The sequence below is a fragment of the Ornithorhynchus anatinus genome, chromosome 18 (genome assembly GCF_004115215.2).
Source record: "Ornithorhynchus anatinus isolate Pmale09 chromosome 18, mOrnAna1.pri.v4, whole genome shotgun sequence".
Classification (NCBI taxonomy): domain Eukaryota; kingdom Metazoa; phylum Chordata; class Mammalia; order Monotremata; family Ornithorhynchidae; genus Ornithorhynchus; species Ornithorhynchus anatinus.
Genome location: NC_041745.1, coordinates 22122357 through 22143163, shown reverse-complemented (window position 1 = coordinate 22143163; position 20807 = coordinate 22122357). Strand labels below are relative to the sequence as shown.

Below are 20807 nucleotides of genomic sequence, written 5' to 3'. Positions count from 1 at the left end.
TGTTCCTTCAATAAGACTTTGGAGCAGGGGAGAGTAATTGTCTGCCAGATATGTGCAGGGAGGGTGTTCCAGGCCAGAGCCAGGACAAGGGCAAGAGGTCAGTGGCGTGATAGATGAGATCGAGGTGTAGTGAGAAGAATTGATTCCCTATTGGGCAACAATCAATTGTAGTCTTCACTAGAAAGACATATTTTGAAAATTTCCCCTCTCCCAGCCAAGAGGGAGTACTAGGGAATAGACAGTGGCTGAGTGAGCAATATAACTGATTTTTGGACAGCCTTGGTTATTTCTCTTCCAAAGCTTTCTGCGAGACCCCACAACCACCCTTCATTTGATTAGGTTCAGGTCAATATCCATCAGACTAATCATTAGAACCGTAAACTAGAGAAGGTCACCCTCTGAAAATAGTAAACACTATTCCTAAAGGAGAGAGAAGGTGAAATTGGTTACTTCCCAGGAAATTCCATTCATGGGGTTGTAAGCTTTGACAGACAATCCAACGTTCACAATAAATGGATGTCTCCTCTCCTGAGTGAGTCAAGAGTGCCATACAGCAATTGTGTGCATCCTCAATAAACCAATCCCTCCTCTCTCTTCTTCTTCCTGTCCCTCTCTCCCTCACCCTGTTCCTTTCTTCCTCCCTCTCATTTTCCTTATTCTGCTTCCCCAGACCCCAGAAGAATTGGAGGATGATTCTGACTTCGAACAGGAAGATTATGATGTTCGCAGCCGGACAAGTGTACAAACAGAGGATGACCAGCTCATAGCTGGACAGAGTGCAAGGGTAAGTATCCATCTTCAGAGGAAGCTTAGCTCGTTGTCCTGCTGTGATGGGAATCTGCGTCTAAAGAAGATGGAGGGAATTTTATCCTCCCAGGATCATCTACCCTGGTGACTCTGTGGAAAAGGTTTATGTCTGAGCACGAAGCTTCCTGTGGCAACTTGTGCTTTATTAATTTACAAAATGCTAAACTCTTATGAAAGCATTTTTAGATTTCAATTTAATAATGATTCCAAATTGTTTTAAAAGGCTTTACCAAGTTTGGTTTTATGACATCACTTTGAGGTGGTAATGGTTGTACTGCCAACATAAAAATGAAGGCCCAGAGAGGGCAAAAATTAATAATAAATGTGGTCATTGTTAAATTCTTACTCTGTGCTAAGCACTATACTAAGTGCTGGGTCAGATACAAGATAATTAGGTCAGACATAGTGTCCTCTCCCTCCTGGGGCTCCAACATAAGTAGGAGGGTGTACAGTTACTGAATCTACATTTAACAGATCATCAAACTGTCACAGAGAAGTTAAGTAACTTGATCATACTGTCACAGATGGCAAGAGGCAGAGATGGGATTAGAACCTAGTTCCTCTGACTTCCAGGCAGAGTAAACTGTCTGCCATTGTTCAACAACTCAGTGGCCAAGCCTAGAATCAGAAACTAGATGTGGTTGGTTCAGCAGCCCTCTTTTCATTCAATAGTATTTATTGAGCGCTTACTATGTGCAGAGCACTCTACTAAGCACTTGGAATGAACAAGTTGGCAACAGATAGAGACAGTCCCTGCCGTTTGACGGGCTTACAGTCTAATCGGGGGAGACGGATAGACAAGAACAATGGCAATAAATAGAATCAAGGGGAAGAACATCTCGTAAAAACAATGGCAACTAAATAGAATCCAGGCAATGTACAATTCATTAACAAAATAAATAGGGTAATGGAAATATATACAGTTGAGCGGACGAGTACAGTGCTGTGGGGATGGGAAGGGAGAGGTGGAGGAGCAGAGGGAAAAGGGGAAAAAGAGGGTTTAGCTGTGGAGAGGTAAAGGGGGGGGTGGCAGAGGGAGTAGAGGGGGAAGAGGAGCTCAGTCTGGGAAGGCCTCTTGGAGGAGGTGAGTTTTAAGTAGGGTTTTGAAGAGGGGAAGAGAATCAGTTTGGCGGAGGTGAGGAGGGAGGGCGTTCCAGGACTGCGGGGGGATGTGGCCCAGGGGTCGACGGCGGGATAGGCGAGACCGAGGGACGGTGAGGAGGTGGGCGGCAGAGGAGAGGAGCGTGCGGGGTGGGTGGTAGAAAGAGAGAAGGGAGGAGAGGTAGGAAGGGGCAAGGTGATGGAGAGCCTTGAAGCCTAGAGTGAGGAGTTTTTCTTAGGAGCGGAGGTTGATAGGCAACCCCTGGAGTTGTTTAAGAAGGGGAGTGACATGCCCAGATCGTTTCTGCAGGAAGATGAGCCGGGCAGCGGAGTGAAGAATAGACTGGAGCGGGGCGAGAGAGGAGGAAGGGAGGTCAGAGAGAAGGCTGACACAGTAGTCTAGCCGGGATATAACGAGAGCCTGTAGCAGTAAGGTAGCCGTTTGGGTGGAGAGGAAAGGGCGGATCTTGGCGATATTGTAGAGGTGAAACTGGCAGGTCTTGGTAACGGACAGGATGTGTGGGGTGAACGAGAGAGACGAGTCAAGGATGACACCGAGATTGCGGGCCCGAGAGACGGGAAGGATGGTCGTGCCATCCCCGGTGATAGAGAAGTCTGGGAGAGGACCGGGTTTGGGAGGGAAGATGAGGAGCTCAGTCTTGCTCATGTTGAGTTTTAGGTGGTGGGCCGACATCCAGGTGGAGACGTCCTGGAGGCAGGAGGAGATGCGAGCCTGAAGGGAGGGGGAAAGGACAGGGGCAGAGATGTAGATCTGCGTGTCATCTGCGTAGAGATGGTAGTCAAAGCCGTGAGAGCGAATATTGCCTCTTAGTGACTGTGATTTAATGACACAGTGAACCAAGTTGTCCCATTATCTCAAACCTACTGCAGTTGTCTTTCCTAGTTTTAGGATGTTTCAAGTGGTCTAGGGAGGGATTGCTTTTTGGACCCCTTTCCCCCCCACCCCTAAAGGGGTAGAACTCTTTACCTCACATTACGATTGACCAGTTTCCTTTTATGAGTCAGCCCATACCTAGGAGAGAAATAAATCATCATGCGATACTTGAACGTGCTGGGATAAATGTCACCCACCAGTAGTTCAGACTCCTCTCAGTTGAGGCCAACTTAGATGTCACCATTTCACTGTGCATTTGAAAATGAATGTTGGAATTTTTTTTGTTTTCTCTTCTTGTTTTTAAGGTAACATAAGTAATAGATTTTAGTCCCCTTCTCTGTCTCCCTTCCTAAACCCTCCCCACTGCTGAGTATTCTGTCTTAAATACAGGATCACAGTGAAAGAGGCATTTGAGACATGTTTGTCTCAGCATCTTACCAATTATAGAATCAAACAATCATTTTTCAGAATCCAAAATAAAAATTTTAAAAGGATAGGATTTAGTAGGAGGAAATGAGGAGGAACTAGTTCAGCATGCTCATTTAGTAATAATAATAATAATTTTTCATAATAAAATTTGCTGAGTGCTTACTTTAAACAGAGCACTGTACTAGACTCTTCAAAATATGCAGAATATTTTAAAATTGAAAATAGAGCACATCCCCAGAGAATTTCTGATCTAATGGGGAAGGAAGATAAACTTAAGAACTTTACAACATCAAAACTAACTCTAATCCTATCTGACCCTCCCTATTTTATTTCCTCCCCATCCTCTCCCTCCCCCCTCTCTGGGGAAGCAGCATGGCTCAGTGGAAAAGAGTCTGGGCTTCGGAGTCAGAGATCATGAGTTTGATTGCCGACTCTGCCACTTGTCAGCTGTGTGACTGTGGGCAAGTCACTTAACTTCTCTGTGCCTCAGTTCCCTCATCTGTAAAATGGGGATGAAGACTGTGAGCCTCATGTGGGACAACCTGATGACCCTATATCTCCCCCAGTGCTTAGAACAGTGCTCTGCACATAGTAAGCGCTTAACAAATGCCAACATTATTATTATTATTAAATAGCAAAGTTCCTAAGCGTCTATGAATTTTCAAAGATCCCGTACCTGTTTCCCCAGCTCTCCTCTCCAACAGAGAGTAAGAGTCAGGGTGCTGTGAACCCCCAAATAGCCCATTCCCAGTGAGTGGGAGTTTGAGCCACACACCCCTTGGTTCATCTTCCTGAGTTATACAGAGAAAGATGTGGACTCCACCCAGCCTAAAGAATTTACCCTTTAGGTATTTACCCTAGGTATTTAGGTATTTACCCTAAAGAAGTTTCTCCACTCCATATTGTTAACCTGCAAGGGTGCTGTCCATAAAAAGGGTGAAGTTAGTAGTAACGATTGTGCTATTTTAAGTGCCTACTATGTGCCAACCACTCTACTCAGTGCTGGAGTAGATACAAGATCATTAGTTAGATACAGTCTCAGTTCCATGTAGACCTCACAGTTGAAGTGGGAGGAGCACCTTGTGTGGGTAGAGCCTAACAGCCTGTCTTATCCTTCTTATTCTCTCATAAAAGAAGACTGTCCAAAAGAGGAGACCTATTGCTGTCTCTGAGCTGTCCATCCCTTTTGATCAGTCAAGCCACACAAGGATAAGGCTTCTTGATGAGCTGTTAGCCAAGGCTTTGCCTGCAAACTTCCCCTCAGTAGAACATAACACTAATTGGGAGAAATATTTTGTTAAAATGGATCCAGGCTGGCCAGGACCACACAACAACAAAGGCTGATACATGTTGATTTCTAACTTGCAAAGATATGTTTTTGATAGTCCTGCAAGCACCAGTGGCTGCAAATATCTTCTGATGGGTTGAAAAATCTGTGGCCTGACTTGGGTTTGGAGAATTGTCTTGTTTTGGTAAGGGCCTGGCCGAGGTTCTGAGCCTACCAGAAAAACAAAAATAGCAATTTAAACTGCAGCTTTGAGCCACTCTTCCCCCAAGAAAGGGCTCTTAAACATTTTTGAATTCCCAGTTTAAAGAGGTAGTTCCCACATTTCTCTTGGCCACAAAGCCCCCCCAGTGAGGACCGAATAGATCATGCTGTAAACTCTGCTAAAGTAATACTGATTTGCCACCTTCTGCTGCCGGCTTTTTAAAACTTACCGCGATATCTCATCCGATACAAGGAATTCAGCAGTTACAAATTATGCATTTTGCTCCTTATTCAGAAGAATGTTGACTGCATTTTCTTGTATGGAAAGACTTTAATGTGTTAACATTTCAAACTGCTGAGTTACATTGATAAGACCTAATTAAAACTCATGTGTTGAATTTTAATTTGATTAACTTGCAAATTTCTCATTTTGTGATCTACTGTTTATAGATAACCTTTTTTAATTCCAGTTTCCAGGAAAGGTCAATTATGAATTTTTAAAAGCCAAAAGCATTTTCAGAATATTCAAAAAAGGACTTGGGGCTGACTGAAAGTGACAGAAACAGGAGAAAATGTAATGGTGCTTGTATTTGACACACACCATTAAGTGCATTATGTGGGTTGCAGTACCCTAGAGTCAGAATAAGGTCTCAGTTTGCAAATCAGATTTGAAACTGGCCGTCTGCTGTTCAAAATTGATTTTTCTAAGATCTCTAAGAAAATGTTTGTTGTCTGGGGGTAACTTTTCTCCTATTTTGTTGACACTACCAAAGCAATGTAGCATAGTGGACCTTCTTCTTGACATTTTGTGGCTTGGGTAACCACTAAATAATGGGGACATGTCCATTTAATTCATCTGGAAGGGCTAATACAATGAAAAAGGATTACAAGCTGGGGTTTTTGTATGGGGTAAAGACCAGTATCCTGGACAGGAAAGAACTGAATAAATGAATATGGCTTTTTGTGCCAGTGCTCAAGCAACCGTTCCTCCCAGTAGGCCATGCCGGGAAATGGAAAACAATACATCATTTGCTGAGGCCAAGGACAGTCAGAAGGATCTCCCATCCTCCACAAGGCAGAAACTAATTATAAGACCTAAGAGTGCACCTGTGCAAATTGGCAAGGATCTGGCTGAGTTGATATTGTCTCCTCCAGTTCCTCACCCATTGTTGATGGGGCACTCGGAGAATCAAGATGGAAACCTCCATTTGGTGAAGAGGGTTTCAGAAGAGGCCTTGGGCAGTTTCACCAACACCCTTCTCTGAATAATGGAGATAATTGTGGTATTTGAGATTGTCTGGAAGTTCTAGCAGGGGAGCACAGCCACTCGTATACCCTTGACCAAAGAACGGTACTCCCTTATCGGGTTGTCTTCTTTGACCGAGCATGTAGCTTCTGGAGGGATGCACATGAAGCGGTGAGTGAGAAATGAGGCACCCGCCTAGCCAGCCCGATCACCCGAATCAGCCCTGGTGATCAGTGGGCCGACAGATGTTGCAGCCAGATCGCCCTGGAATGCCAGGGGTCTCTTTCACTTTGCTATGGAGTGGAAGGGAGAATGAGGGGAGATAGAAGAATTAAATGCTCTCTGTTGGTCTTATTGCTGGTCTAAAGTGTGCATGCCCTTCCTCCAATCCTTTAGGGCCACTGATCCTCAGGAAAGTCATTACAGCATGCACTCTTAGCCCATTCATGGGGAGTTGTGTTGAACATTGAAACACCCAGATTAACTGTCTTGAATTTTGGTAGTGTTCCTTTCCATTTAACAGTTGTTCACCATGTTTCTGTGGCTTTTTTTTGTGGAAAGTTTTTTTTAGCCACTGAGATGCTTTACTGTAACAAAAGGTCCTTCCCTTCTCATGATCTACTTTCAATATTGAAAGAGTTGCATTCTCTCATTTGGAAAATATTTGTCAAACTGATAGGTAATTAGGTGTTCTTGTCACGAATGTAGGGGATTTCCTTTAAACTACTTATAATCAGCAAAAAACTATATCCAGTATCTGACACTGTGGACTATACCTGTGAAACTCTATATATGACTAATGCTTTTGTGTTGGCTAGAGTTTGATTAGTTCTGCCTAAGATATTGAAGATATTGAAGATACTGTGGATTAAGGAATTGGACACTCATGGTGGATGGCAGTGATGTTACCTTCAGGAGTGCAAGGAAACAAACCCAGTGGATTGAATAGGGAAAACCAGGCCTCCATCTGTAATCCACTAAGTATAGAAGGTTGAGTTGGTCCACAAATTTCCACTCTTCTCTCACTTTTAGTCTCCACCAACTTTTCTCAATCCCACACAGGCAATCATGGCTCAACTACCCCAGGAGGAGAAGGCGAAAATCGCTGAGCAGGTGGAGATATTTCACCAAGAAAAGAGTAAACTGGATGCCGAGGTGGCCAAATGGGATGACAGCGGCAATGATATCATTGTATTGGCCAAGCAGATGTGTATGATAATGATGGAAATGACAGACTTCACTAGGTAAATCCTAATGGTGGGGTGTCAAAGTGACTCTGGGGAGATTGGATTTTCAAATGGGGTATATGTGACTATTGAGAGATGTCATTGTTGTCTTTCTAGCGCATAAGGAAGGCCTCATGCCTAGTTTAGTGCCTTGCACTCTGTAGGAGGTCAATATATACTTTCTGATGGGGCCAAAATAGTCATCATGGTGGTATTTACCAAGCCCTTACTCTGTGCCAAGGACTTGACCTCTGGATCATCCTCCCCTTTGACTTCCCTGTCTCCTGTCTTTCCAGTCCATGCTTTTCTATTATGCCTGGATCATGATAAAAAAACAAAAACAAACAAAAAACCCAGTCTGTCTTCATCTTCCCACTCATAAACCCTCAATTATTGCCCTTCAAACATCACATTAAAAAAGAAATTCCTTAGCAATGACTTTAAGGCATTCTATCAGCTAGTATCTCCACCCCCCCCCACATTTTATCTAACTGATTTCCTACTACAGCCTATTCACTGTATCATGATCTCATCTATTCCTCCCCTAACCCTTTTCCCCGCATCCTCCCTCTGGACTGAAAATTCCTCCCCATTCATTTCCACCTGATCACCACTCTCCCAACTTTCAAAGCTCTACTCAATCAATCAATCAATGGTATTTTTTGGTCAAATCACATCTCCTCCAAGAAGTTTTCCCTGACCAAGCCCTCACTTCCCTGATTTGCCCTCCCTTCTGCATCCCCTATAAACATGGATCTTCATCCCTTAAGCACGTTGATCTTCATCCCACCTCCACCAGAGCCCATATGTACATATCCTTTAATTTATTTTTTTATCTATCTCCCCATCTAATCTGTAAAATCCTTGTGGGTAGGGATTGTGTCTACCAACTTAATTTTTTTATGGTATTTGATAAGTGCTTACTGGGTGGTAGGTATGTACTAAGCACTGGGGTGCACCGGGGTAGATATAACCTAATCAGGTTAGACCCAATCCATGTACCACATGGGGCTCACAGTCTTAATCCCCATTTTACAGATGAGGTAACTGAGGCACAGGTCAGTTTAATGATTTGCCCAAAGTCACACAACAGACAGCTGATGGAGCTGGGATCTGAACCCTGGTCATTCTGACTCCTAGACTCGTACAGCTTTACTGAATTTTACTCTCCCAAGCACTTAATACAATGCTCTACACACAATAAATACTTAATGTACACCATTGACTATTGATTGAAACAAAGACCCTGTCCCATAAAGGGCTCACAGTCCAAGTGGTATTTTTTAAAAATGAATTTTATTCCACATTATATTATGAGGAAATTGCTGCACAAAAGGGTTTGATGACTCAGTCGAGGTCACATGGGTGGCAGGTTGCCGAGCCAGGACTGGAACCTGGGTCTCTCAACTTCCAGTCCCAAGTTCTTTGCACATATTCAGTTTAGAGTCAATATCCTATGAACCACTTTCTGCAAAACCTAAAAAGCAAGACCAGGACAAGGTTTACATAAAAGAAGAATTTCTGTGAGATACAGAAACCGTATTTCTTATGAGTCGGAGACGACTCGACAGCATAAGACAAGACTGGCCCTCAAGGGACTTATAATCTAAAAATGTAAGTCAGAGAGTGATGACTGTTGATAGACATGTAAGGAAAGATGAAACAATAAAACAGTAAAGACACAAAGGCTAAGAGAACAGCAAAGAAATGTTTGGAGAAGGATTTGAGGAATGCACATGGGAGTCTTGCCCTATGTTTCCAGTGCATATGGTTGCTTTCTAATGTGTTGTTTTTTCCAGTATGTGTGCTCCTCTCTACTCTGTTCTTCATTTCTAATATGTGTTTTCCTCTCTCTTATGTGTTCCTCTGTGTGTCTTCCTCCTAGTTGTTCTATGTTTCAGAACTGGGTTTTCCACTCTACTGTGTTTTTGGTTTCTAGTTTGTGTACTCCACTCTAACGTGGGCCACTGTGTGTGGACCACTCTATTGCTTTCTGTTTCCAATCTGTGTTTTCAGCTTTTTTGACAGGAGGTTTCCAGACCCAAACCCCCAGTTTTCCTATATACAAACGATGTCTCCAACAAACATCACCTTTAGCACCTTCTCCTAGCTACTCATAGGCAAAGAATGGGACAAAGGAGGGCAGGGGATGGGAGGAGGAAAATACTGAGAGTCTAGCAACATGTTGCAATTTAGAACCAATTACCTTGTGGAAATCTGGTCTGCAAAGTTCAAGTGTTTCGAGATATGAGCAACTGCAAAAAGAAGAAAATTAAGGTTAGCCAAAACAGAAATGTGAACAGGTTCCCCTTTCTGAGCCTTTCCCCACAGAACATGTACAACTAATGCCCCGCCTGTCCATTTTGGATTCTTTTTAAGCATCACAAAGTCATCCTGAACTCCAGTTACAGTTGTGTATAAAGAGCAGGGGTGACCTTTGAGGCCTTCCAAGGTTATGGGATTAATTAACAAATTCACTTGGTAAATTGGCAGCTTTCTGTTCAGTTCATCATCCTTGTCCATCAAAAATTATAATAGAAAAGCTTCCATTTTATCATTTAAAATTTATACCAGTCATGTCAGTATTATCATTTTAGCCACAGCCATCTCATTGCAGTTCTAATGATGCATTTCCTTGCTTTCAGTGTGTTTTAATGGTGCCTTACCAAATGCATATTTATGCAAAAGAGGCAATCATTAATGACATCATATAAACGAGTAGCTTCATTATCTTTAAGAAAATAATTGCACTAGACATGCCACAGTTAAATTGAAACATTTTCTAGAGTCTTAGATTGCATTTGCTATAGTCTTTAAAGACAAATACATTTATTTATGCCTATTGCTAATTAACCAAATAGAAAATTCCATTAGTCAAAATACTATTTTAGGGATTTAGGTGTCATTTTTTCCACTACTTTAAAACATTTAACTGGAAGTTCCATTATATATATATATATATATATATATATATATATATTTTAAAGAGTGAGAAATCTTAATGTGGATATTTTCTTGGTCTCCTTTGTTGACAAGTTAACCATGTGCCCCTGGAATAGCAGTATGTCTTTCAACCAAAAGACCTCATTTCCTGACACAATTTCTAATGCCTATCAGAGGAGAACAGCCTGGAATTACTTCGGGTCAGTTAAACCATACTTTCAGACAGTGACCACGTTTTTGACCCTAACAAGAGCATCTGGAACTGAAAAGCATTTTGCAAGCTTCCCTAAAAAGTTGAAGGAATAAGAGATGAAGGTGTCATCAGTCCATTCTTCATCAGCAACAGCAGATTAAAACAGAGTTGTGATTTGGTCAAGTCTTAATCTCTTCAGTGCAACTATCCTTTAGGAAATGTCAAGGGCCCCAGATGCTGCTGTTTCTGGATCTTTGAAAAATCTTTCCCACTCAGCAGGCTTCAAGAATCAACAAAAGTTCTTGAATTAATTATCCAGGGGTAGTGACTGCAAAAGGTAAACAACATGGCACCATAGAGTCAGGTTTTAAATATACAGCCTGTTGAAGAAACTGGTGGTGGAATGTTGGCCCTTATTGTAGAAAGCAAAAATATTGGAGACAAGAAAAGGAACCCCAAAACTGGATTGATAAGTTTAAGACAAACAGAGAGGCAGAAAGTTTCTAGTGTGGTATTTTGTATTGACTGGTGAAAAAAACCACCATGTGATGAACTGTGTATGTGAGTGTCTATCTGTGTCAGTGTGTGTTTTTGTGCGTGTGTTCATTTGTAAATGTGTTTCTATATTTCTAGATCATTTAAAAGGTATTTGTTATACACTTATTATGTGCCAGGCACTATACTAAGCACTGAGAGTGATACAAACTACTCATGTCCAAGTCCCACATGAAAATCACAGTCTGAATCCCCATTTTGCTGAGGAGATAACTGAGTCACAGGTCAGTTACATGAATTGCTTCACAACTGGTGAAGCTGAGATTAGAATCCAGGTCCTTCTGACTGAGGCCTGTACTCCATCCAGTAGGCCAGGTTGCTCCTGCATATGCTGAGAACTGTGCTGTAGAAGTATATGTGCAAGGGAATCTGCAACTCTATTCAAGGAAAAATAGAACTGGTCATGAATAATTAAAACTCAATTCCTTTTTGCCAAAACAAATGGAAAAATGGCATTTTAGTGCTACAATACCCTTGCTTTTATTATCTTTTCTTCAACTAGCTAATTCATTAATTTGGTTCAGTAATCTGAATGATATCCACACCATTATTATTGAAAATTAGAGAGGTTCTGCTACATTATTTGTGTAATAATTTTTTTACGCAGGCTGAAACTGATTACTGCTAGCATCCTTCTTGTAATCAAAGCTGTATTTCAGTTTCAGAGCAACTGAGTGAGCAAGTGTGGAATCCCAGCTGAATTCATGATTGACATTTTGACTCCTTAAAATAAAAAAAAAATCCAAGCCAAAAGAAACTTACTTTGAAAGATCTCTTTGCAAGCTATGTTGAAGGAAACCAAGGTGGTTATTAAGGCTAACTAAGTGAACCTGTCTACTAAGCAGTATAGGATAATGGATAGAGCATGGGCCTGGGAATCAGAAGGTCAAGGATTCTAATGCTGGCTTCTCCATTTGTCTGCTTTATGAGTTTGGGCAAGTCACTTAACTTCTCTGTGCCTTAGTTACCTCATCGGTAAAATGGGGATTGAGACTGAGCCCCACATGGAACAAAAATCCTCTCCTCAAAAATCTCCAGTAGTTGCCTGTCAACCTTCGCATGAAGCAAAAACTCCTCAGTATTGGCTTCAAAGATCTCCATCCCCTTGCCTCCTCCCACCTCACCTCCCTTCTCTCCTTCTTCAAGCCCGCACACTCCATTCCTCTACCACTAACTTCCTCAATGTTCCTCGTTCTCGCCTGTCCCGCCGTCCACCCCTGGCCGACATCTTACCTCTGACCTGGAATGCCCTCCCTCCTCACATCCACCAAATAACTCTCTTCCCCTCTTCAAAGCCCTACTGAGAGGTCACCTCCTCCAAGAGGCCTTCCTGGACTGAGCCTTCCCTTTCCCTCTGTTCCTCCTCCCCTCCCCATTACCCCTACGTCTTCCCTCTGCTCTACCCCCTTCCCCTCCCCACAGCACTTGTGATTATTTGTACATATTTATTACTCTATTTTATTAATGATATGCATAGATCTATGATTCTATTTATCAATTTTGATGGCATTAATGTGTGACTACTTGTTTTGTTTGTTATGTGTCTCCCCCTTTTAGACTGTGAACCCATTGTGGGGTAGGGATTGTCTCTATCTGTTGCCAAATTGTACTTTCCAAGCACTTAGTACATTGTTCTGCACATAGTAAGTGCTCAATAAATACAATCGAATGAAGGAATGAATGAATGAACAGGATGTGTCCAACCCGATTTGCTTGTACCCACCCAGGTGCTTAAGACAGTGCCTGGCACACAGTAAGGGCTTAATAAATACCACAGTTGTTATTATTATTATTATTATTATTATTAGATGTGATATCTGAATACTGCTCATTGTTCCACAGTTTTTCTTCAGGCTAACTTGGTGGTTCAGGGTGAGAAAGTGACTTTCAATTTCTGTGCCTGAGCTCCCCCCTAGAATCCAGGGAAGATCACATTAAACTTGTAAGAACCTTGTAAATATTAATTCTCTTGAAATTCCCTGAACTAAGTAAAACATTCATTCATTCAATAGTATTTATTGAGCACTTACTATGTGCAGAGCACTGTACTAAGCGCTTGGGATGAACAAGTCGGCAACAGATAGAGACAGTCCCTGCCGTTTGACGGGCTTACAGTCTAATCGGGGGAGACGGACAGACAAGAACAGCATTCTGGCTCGTGGAGAGATCTCTAGGCAGGGGCCCCTGCGGTCTTCATCATATGGCCACTTGGTCTAGTCGAGAGTTCATCTTACCTGGAGAGGTCATCTAAGTAATAATGATGGTATTTGTTAAGCACTTACTATCTGCCAAGCACTGTACTAAGCGTTGGGGTTGGACAGCTAACCAGATTGGACACAGTGCCTGTCCCACATGGGGCTCACAGTCTTAATCCCCATTTTACAAATGATGTAACTGAGACATAGATAACTTAAGTGACTTGTCCAAGACCACACGGCAGACCAGAGGCGGAGCAAGGATTAGAACCCAGGTCCTTCTGACTCTGAGGCCTGTGCTCTATCCACTAGGCCATGTTGCTTTCCAAAGTGGGTTTTGGGGTGCAACTGTCTAGTCAGCATGCACAGTGACCATGAGATAAACACCAGGTTTCAAGCCCAGAAACAAGTTATTGATTTCAGTTCAAGAGAACAGTGACACTTAGCAAAAAGGGTATGCCCTGTAGAAATGCAAAACGGGAACAGCATGCATGCACAGAGAAGCCGAAGATCATTCCTTACAGCCAGCAGTGATTACAAAGGATACTGACTACAGATATGCTGAGCAGTCATGTGACCAGGACAGAGACAGTCATCTCAGGTGTCTGAACCGGCTGTGGTGCGTCTTGGGTTGCAAACCCTTGATGACGTTGGATCTTGGGGCCTTGAGTGGTGGGTTCATTCACAGTAGAGCTGGCAGGGATGGAAGGATCCACAACAGCTCAAGAGAAGTAATGGTGGAAGATTGCCCTGAAAACCTCATGCTTGGGACTTATATCCAATTCCAGTGGTGATTGCTGTGCTGAGGCTTTAAGGTTGTTAGGGTCAGGTAGGCCGTAATTTCAGTCAGTTGCTACTCTTGGTACAGGGGAAATGTTTTCACCTGACATCTTGTTTGGTCATGGTGTTGTTCCCCGGTGCTGGGAAGCTGGAAATTTTTGGGCAGTTTCAGCAATATTGATCCATAATATTCTTTTTAATCCTCAGGTGTTTCATTTTACCTTTGGTAAGCGGGAACACTGTTTAGCCCTGGGCAATTTCAGCAGTGTCCTATTTGGACGGGTGGTTTCTTCCCAATGCCGGGAGGTCAGAAACATTGAGCAGTTTCCGGAATACTGAACTACAATTGTCTTTTTAACCCTCGCTGTTCTGAAGCGACCGTTTCATTTATCTCCTCAATCAAACAATCAGTGGTATTTATTGAGAGCTTACTAAGTGCAGAGTACTGTACTAAGTACTAAGAAGAGTACAAAAAAAAAAGGTGACAGACATGTTCCTGCCCACAACTTTAGTATGGTGCTTTGTGCACAGGAAGCACTCTATCAATACGACTGAACGAATGAACAAGCTTACAAGTCTGGAGTCCACAACTGAGATTCTAGAAATTCAAGCTATTGACCCACTGAAGCTTCATTATTCTGTCTTAATGACACCCCAGCTAAGGACAAGATGTTGGACCTTTCAGAAATACTCAGAAGGTGTAATACCCTGGTCTAAGCACCCTGAGCTGTTTCCTGCAGACCAATTGCACCATTAGATGCCTAAGAATGGTGAACCTGAATTTCCCTTTGAGCTGAGGTAGGCACAATATTATGACCTTTCAAGCTCTCCTAGGGAATAATCTGTGACCTATGGACATTTAATATTCACCTCTCCCTCAAATCCATATCTTTAAATCATATATTATAAATTACTAATTTATATTAATGTTTGTCTCCCCCTCTAGACTATAAGCTCACTGTGGTCAGGGAATGGGTCTGCCAAGTCTACTGCATTATGCTCTCCCAAGCACTTAGTAGAGTGCTCTGTATATAGTAAGTGTTCAGGCAAATACCATTAATTGACTATAGTTTTTGTTAAGTGCTTAGTATGTGTCAAGCACTTTACTAAGTTCTGGGGTAGATATAAAATAATCAGGTTGGCCACAATTCCTGTTCCACATAGGGTTCACAGCCTAAGTAGGAGGAAGTACAGTTATTTAATCTCCATTTATTGATGAGGAAACTGAGGCACAGATAAGGTACGTGAATGGCAGGCAAATGGCAGAGCTGGGATTAGAACCCAGATTCTTAAACTCCCAGACCTGTGCACTTTCCACTAGGTCACCAAGACCCTCCCTCCTCCTGACATTCTTTATATGCTTGTTTAACTGGAAATCTGTTCCCTAGGAATCAACAGGCCTTAATGACCTAGTTCCTCTTGGCTTTATAAAATGATGCTTAGATGACCCAGCCCCTGAAATCAGAGTTGTCCTCACTCCACCCCCAAGCTGTCCCAGATCCCAACCTCAAATAGAACTGCTCAGAAGGATGAGCTGTCAGTTCTTTGAAGCCCACTTGCTCTGGATAGTATCATGTAGAGAGCACATGATGAGAGACCTTCTCTCTGTCCTGTGTAGATTCATTCAGTCATATTTATTGAATGCTTATTCTGTGCAGAGTACTGTACTAAGTGCTTAAGATCCATGTGAAGTGGCAATAGATCTCTCCAAAGATAAAAAGGGGCTCATTCTTGCCCTCTGTAGGAAACAACAAGGGATCTATTATTTTTGATGGTGCTGGTTTAGGGTAGAAATGCCTAGGGAATGCTTTTCCAGGTTTTTTGAGATTCTATCAAGAAAAATTAAAAGTACCCTTAAACACTGGGATGAGAAGGGAGCTGTTTAATAATGGTGAATAGTGGGACTGGGATACAGTGGAAGACGAAGTGGTGAGAAGTGTTCTAGTCAAGAGATATTCCAGATGGAAGATTTAGTTAAGCCCAGGAGCCTCAACAGAATACACATTTATGGGAGAATGTTATTACGCAGTGACAATTTCAGTCCCTTTTCCTCTTTTTAACAACAACAAAAATCAAACCAAGGGAAATTAAATCTGGAAAAACAAGAAGATCTGTTTATGTCTGAAGTGCACAAATGTCTGCAAATGAGAGCTAAATTGTCATCAAGTCTTTTATCTTATCCATACTGCACCAAAAAATATAAGCTACGAACATATACCTTTTGCCAACTAAACAGCAATTGGAAAAGTAATGCACAACAGGAGAACTTTAACTTTGGTGCTTCCTGGCCTGGAGGCTTAGATGGGGAACATTAATGCTTCATTATCATATGTTTCCTACCATACGCCTTAAATCAAGCAAAACAAACTTCTTCTGCAATCTAAAATTCAAGCAAAAGTTAGGAGTAAAATGAAAAATGGTTCAAACTTGTCCTTAGATGCACCACCTTCAGTACTTCCAAGTTAATGAAAGACCGACTCCTCGATTTTTCTCCCATTTTCAAGAAAAGATGTGAGCTCTGTTTCCTCCTTTGATTCCCAGAAGGGGTTGTCTACATTCTGTCCCAGTTGAGAAAATAGAGAATGCTTTCCCTAGTTTTCAGAATACAGTCAGTAATTCAAGTTGTACTGACCACACACTGTGAACAAAGTTTTATACTGGGGGCTGAGGATGGGGGGAGATTTTACAAGATAGAGATCAAGACCTGCTTTCAATGATGGAGGCTGGGCAACCATCAATACTGAAACATAAAATACATTATGTCCAAGGACAGATGCATAAAATTTCAGAAAAAAATATACCTATACTTTGCAAAACTAAATGATAGCTGTGCTATCTGTTAAGCATTTGTTATGTGTCAAGCATTGTGGTAGATACAAACTAATCATCTGGGACAGAGTCCCTGTCTCACAGTCGAAGTAGATGGGGGAACAGATATTTAATCCCCATTTTACAGATCAAGTAATCAATCGGTAGTATTTATTGAGTATTCCTTGTGTGCAGAGCACTATATTAAGTCCTTGGGACAATGAAATGAAACAGAGTTTTATTTATTTATTTTTAATGATATTTGTTAAGTGCTTAGTATGCGCCAGGCACTGTGCTAACCATTGGAATTAATCAGGATGGAGACAATCCAGGTCCCACAATGGGCTCACAGTCATAATCTCCATTTTACAGGTGAGGTAACTGAAAAACAGAGAAGTTGAGTGATGTTTTCAAGATCACATGACAGACAAGTGGTGGAGCCAGGATTAGAACCTAGGTCCTCTGACTCCTAGGCCCTTGCTCTTTCCAACAGGCCACAATGCTTCTTATGTAAATATGAATCACAGGGTTACTTGTATGAATCAAGTGATCAGAATCTGTGAAGCTCAATCATAGAAGACATCCTAGAGGAGGTGGCTTTTTGATATGGAGTTTGAAGATCTGTTTACTCTCAAAATTACACCCTAGCTGCCACCAGACTCTGAGTCTGCTGGTAGGCAACATCTTACATGCCAATTTGGAAATAATGGAACCATGCCCCGAGGGGTAACAAACTTGAAGCCCTTAGGGTGTGGTTGTTTCTGCTTTCACTATCACTCAGCCACGCTCTCTGTAGATGAGCCATGGTGGGAGCTGTTTATGAGAAAGCAGGGCAACCTAGCCCCTCAGTACTATTGCCTAAATGTAGCGGGAATAGAGAGGAGACACTCTTACCTATGCTAAGGGTAGCTCTCTGTGACTCTCCAACAGCTAATCTTCATCAGTTTGTATTTAATAAACTGAATGTTCAGTTGAAGCTTCGAAGTAAACTGGACCTCTCTGTGCCACCCATTAGGTAGAACACCGAGAGGTACAATCTTCTTCATGGTTCTTCCTCAGACGTGAAATCCCTTTGGAACTATTTGAAGAGAAAATGAGAATGACAAACAAGCAGAACTCAAATACTTTTAGCCAGATGATTTCTGTTTTTCCTTAACCCCCTTTTACAGAAGTTAAAAGGGGAAAGATTTCCTCTTTCAAAACACTTTGGCTAGAGTTGGAAGCAAGAGGGTTTAACCAAAGGTTTGGGAATGACTGAACTTATTTTTCCAGAAAGATTTATATTCCAGCAGGATGGTCTTAAATAGCTCATGAGACTGGTACTTGGTGTGGTAGTTTGGAAAGGTGGTCTAAATGGTCCAAAACTTTTAAATACCCTCAACAAGAAACTATAAATCCTATCTGGTCATCCCCCTGTTTCCAAACTAGGCTCCAGGTACACCATCCCAGAACAATATTTTCTACACAGTTCTTGTCCTGGGAGGTTTGTGTGCCCCCTTCATCTGACAATCATCCATTGAGAGGGACCGTTATTCAAAATAATAAGTAAAGATTAAAATCCAGATTTTAACATCATTTGAAACAAGCCAAGATAGCAAATGCAAACTAAATCAGTGTCAGTGGTGAAGTAGAAGTGAGTAAGGAAAGCAAAGAACAGTGAAAAAAGTCCAAACTGAATCAGCTGTGGAGCAAAGAGTTAGGGTTTTGCATTTTCACACCAGATTTAACTTTATTATGTGTGTGTGTGTATACTTTCAGAGGCAAAGGACCATTGAAAAATACATCTGATGTCATTAATGCAGCCAAGAAGATTGCGGAAGCTGGTTCCAGGATGGACAAATTAGCCCGAGCTGTGGCTGATCAGGTAATATACTGAGAAAGATTTAGCCCTATCTGGAGGGGACCTATTAATTGCCATTTGGACTCTGGTATTTTTATGCATCCTATTAAAAGTCCATAAAAATGAAGTATGGGAAATTGCTTGCCTTTTACCTAGAGAGTGCAAACTTAGTTTACCCTTCCCTGGATCAAGTGAGGATAGGTTTGGAGAATTCAACTCAAAGAAGACTCTTTAGAATTATGGCCATAAAGACATTCAGAATGGAACCAATCAAGTCAGCATCATCAGCTACAGTAATCAGCATCGGTAAATGTCTTCCCCTTCAGAAATAGTCAAGCGTCTCACAGTTGACCTCGTTAAGCCATACAGTGTACAAAATCAGAGGGGAAGCCATTGACTTTTTGATTTTTTTAAAAAAATTCATCTTATTTTAGCAATGCTCGATCATGCAGGGAACTGCAGATTTTACTAAAGTTTTTATTTGAAGTTTTTTGTATAAATAGTGAGCATACGGATATACTAAGAAATATTAATATAGATCAGAATTATATTTAGTGACACTCTTGTGTAATTAACCCTGGGAGGGGATTAGACATTTTGGGAAACTCTAGTCAGTCAGACATCAAGACCTCACAGAGTACCTGTGCTTAGAACACACCAAGCCTTTAAAATACAAGTTAGAGAGTAGACGTGATCCCTGCCCATCTGGAAAAATCCTATCAAACATACGTATAAATATCAGTTGGGCTTGGCATCATAGTCAAATGGAAAGGGCATAGGCTTAGGAGTCAAGCGCTCTCCCAGGAACAATGAATCAATGAATCAATCAAATGTATTTATTGAGTGTTTACTTTGTCCAGAATACTGTACTAAGCTTGTGGGAGAGTACAGTACAACAGAGTTAGTTGACACATTCTCTGCCCACAAGGGGCTTTACAGTACAGAGGGGAATACAGGCAGTAGTATAAATACATTATGGTTGAAGAGTCTTGGTCCTGAGACTTGCACAGAGGAATGAATTACAATACTAGTGGTTTGTTCAGAACCACAAGAACTCTTTCTTCCCTGCTAGTTATGTTCCCACAGGGGCACTGAGTTCAGTGAATTGGCAGGTAGGCAGGCAAGCAGCACATTGCAAAATCCATGTTTGGTCCTCATCCACATTAGCTAACGGAGAGATGGTGCTAAAATCCAGATCTCCTGATTCCAAGAGCAGTGTTCTTTCCACTGGATCAGCAACTAACTGCTATGTGACCTTGGGTAAGTTGCTTAGCAATGCTAGGCCTCATTTTTCATATCTAGAAAATGCAGATGAGTCCTGTCTTTATCTCACATGTATGTGTTGGGGAGAAATACTTTGGCTGATGGAAAATCTCCTCTTTGTTGTAAGATTAAAGGGCTCTGCAAACTCAAGCTAGGATTACTGATTACTATCATTGACAAAAAGATACCCTCAGTAAATGTTCAATTTCAAGGGGTGAGAATGTAGCATGGATTGTACTGCCATTATTTAAGAATGGGTAAGTTAAGTGGAAAAAGCTTCCTGGAGGAGTTGGTATCCAATTGCGATTAATAAGAGGGGAGGGAGAAGGAAAGACAGGTAGGAGCCAAGAGTTTATCTCATGAACTCTGGGTAGCTTGGCTGCTGGCAGAGCCAAGGACACCTAAAGTGATGCTGCTGTTTGTTTGAACTCTTGTTAGTTTTCATGTGGCACTACAGGTTGAATTGGCAGGTCACTTCATGGGAGTCCTGTAAAATGAAGGTGTAGTGGGGAAGCCCCATCACCTTAGTGTTTCTGGGTCCTAGAGGTTTGCCATCCCCAGCCCTCCATTGGGGATATGGTGATCAACTGTCGAATATTTGTTCATTTTCCCAATGGCACTAAGTCATCGATGTGACTAGGGATGAAAATGAAAACTCTCCTGAGGTAACTAGGCCTAGTGCTTGCAATCATGCTGAGGGTGGCTTTTTTCCAAAGCTGATCTAATAGAGCAGACAGATAAAAAATATTTACAAATGTCGGGAACAGGAAGAAAAAACAAGGCTATAACAGGAAGTAGTACAAATGTATCAGGATGAAAATAGCTGAATAAATGATTTTAAATGCAAATTAAACCTATTACCAGCCACTTAGCTTGTTGTTGGTGCACAGAAGGAGTTGTGTTCTGGAAATTAGGAGACCTGGGTTTTAGTCCTGTTTCTGCCTGTTGAGGCTTTGCCAAAGTGCTGAAATTTTCTGGGAAGTTCCTGGCTGCCTGTGAAGTCAACAGCAATCTTGAAAAATAGGTGGCCAATGTGG

The 20807-nt window shown here is 41.8% G+C and overlaps 1 protein-coding gene across 6 annotated transcripts in view; it reads left to right on the top strand.

The window, feature by feature from the left end:
- Nucleotides 1-20807, top strand: part of CTNNA2 (catenin alpha 2) — a 1145386-nt gene that overhangs the window by 1079846 nt on the left and 44733 nt on the right. For all 6 annotated transcript variants that reach the window (XM_029083155.1, XM_029083152.2, XM_029083150.2 and 3 more), the window contains 3 exons: nt 671-784; nt 7030-7211; nt 18426-18531. In XM_029083155.1, the coding sequence (XP_028938988.1) occupies nt 671-784; nt 7030-7211; nt 18426-18531 (402 nt within the window). The remainder of the gene's footprint in view (nt 1-670; nt 785-7029; nt 7212-18425; nt 18532-20807) is intronic.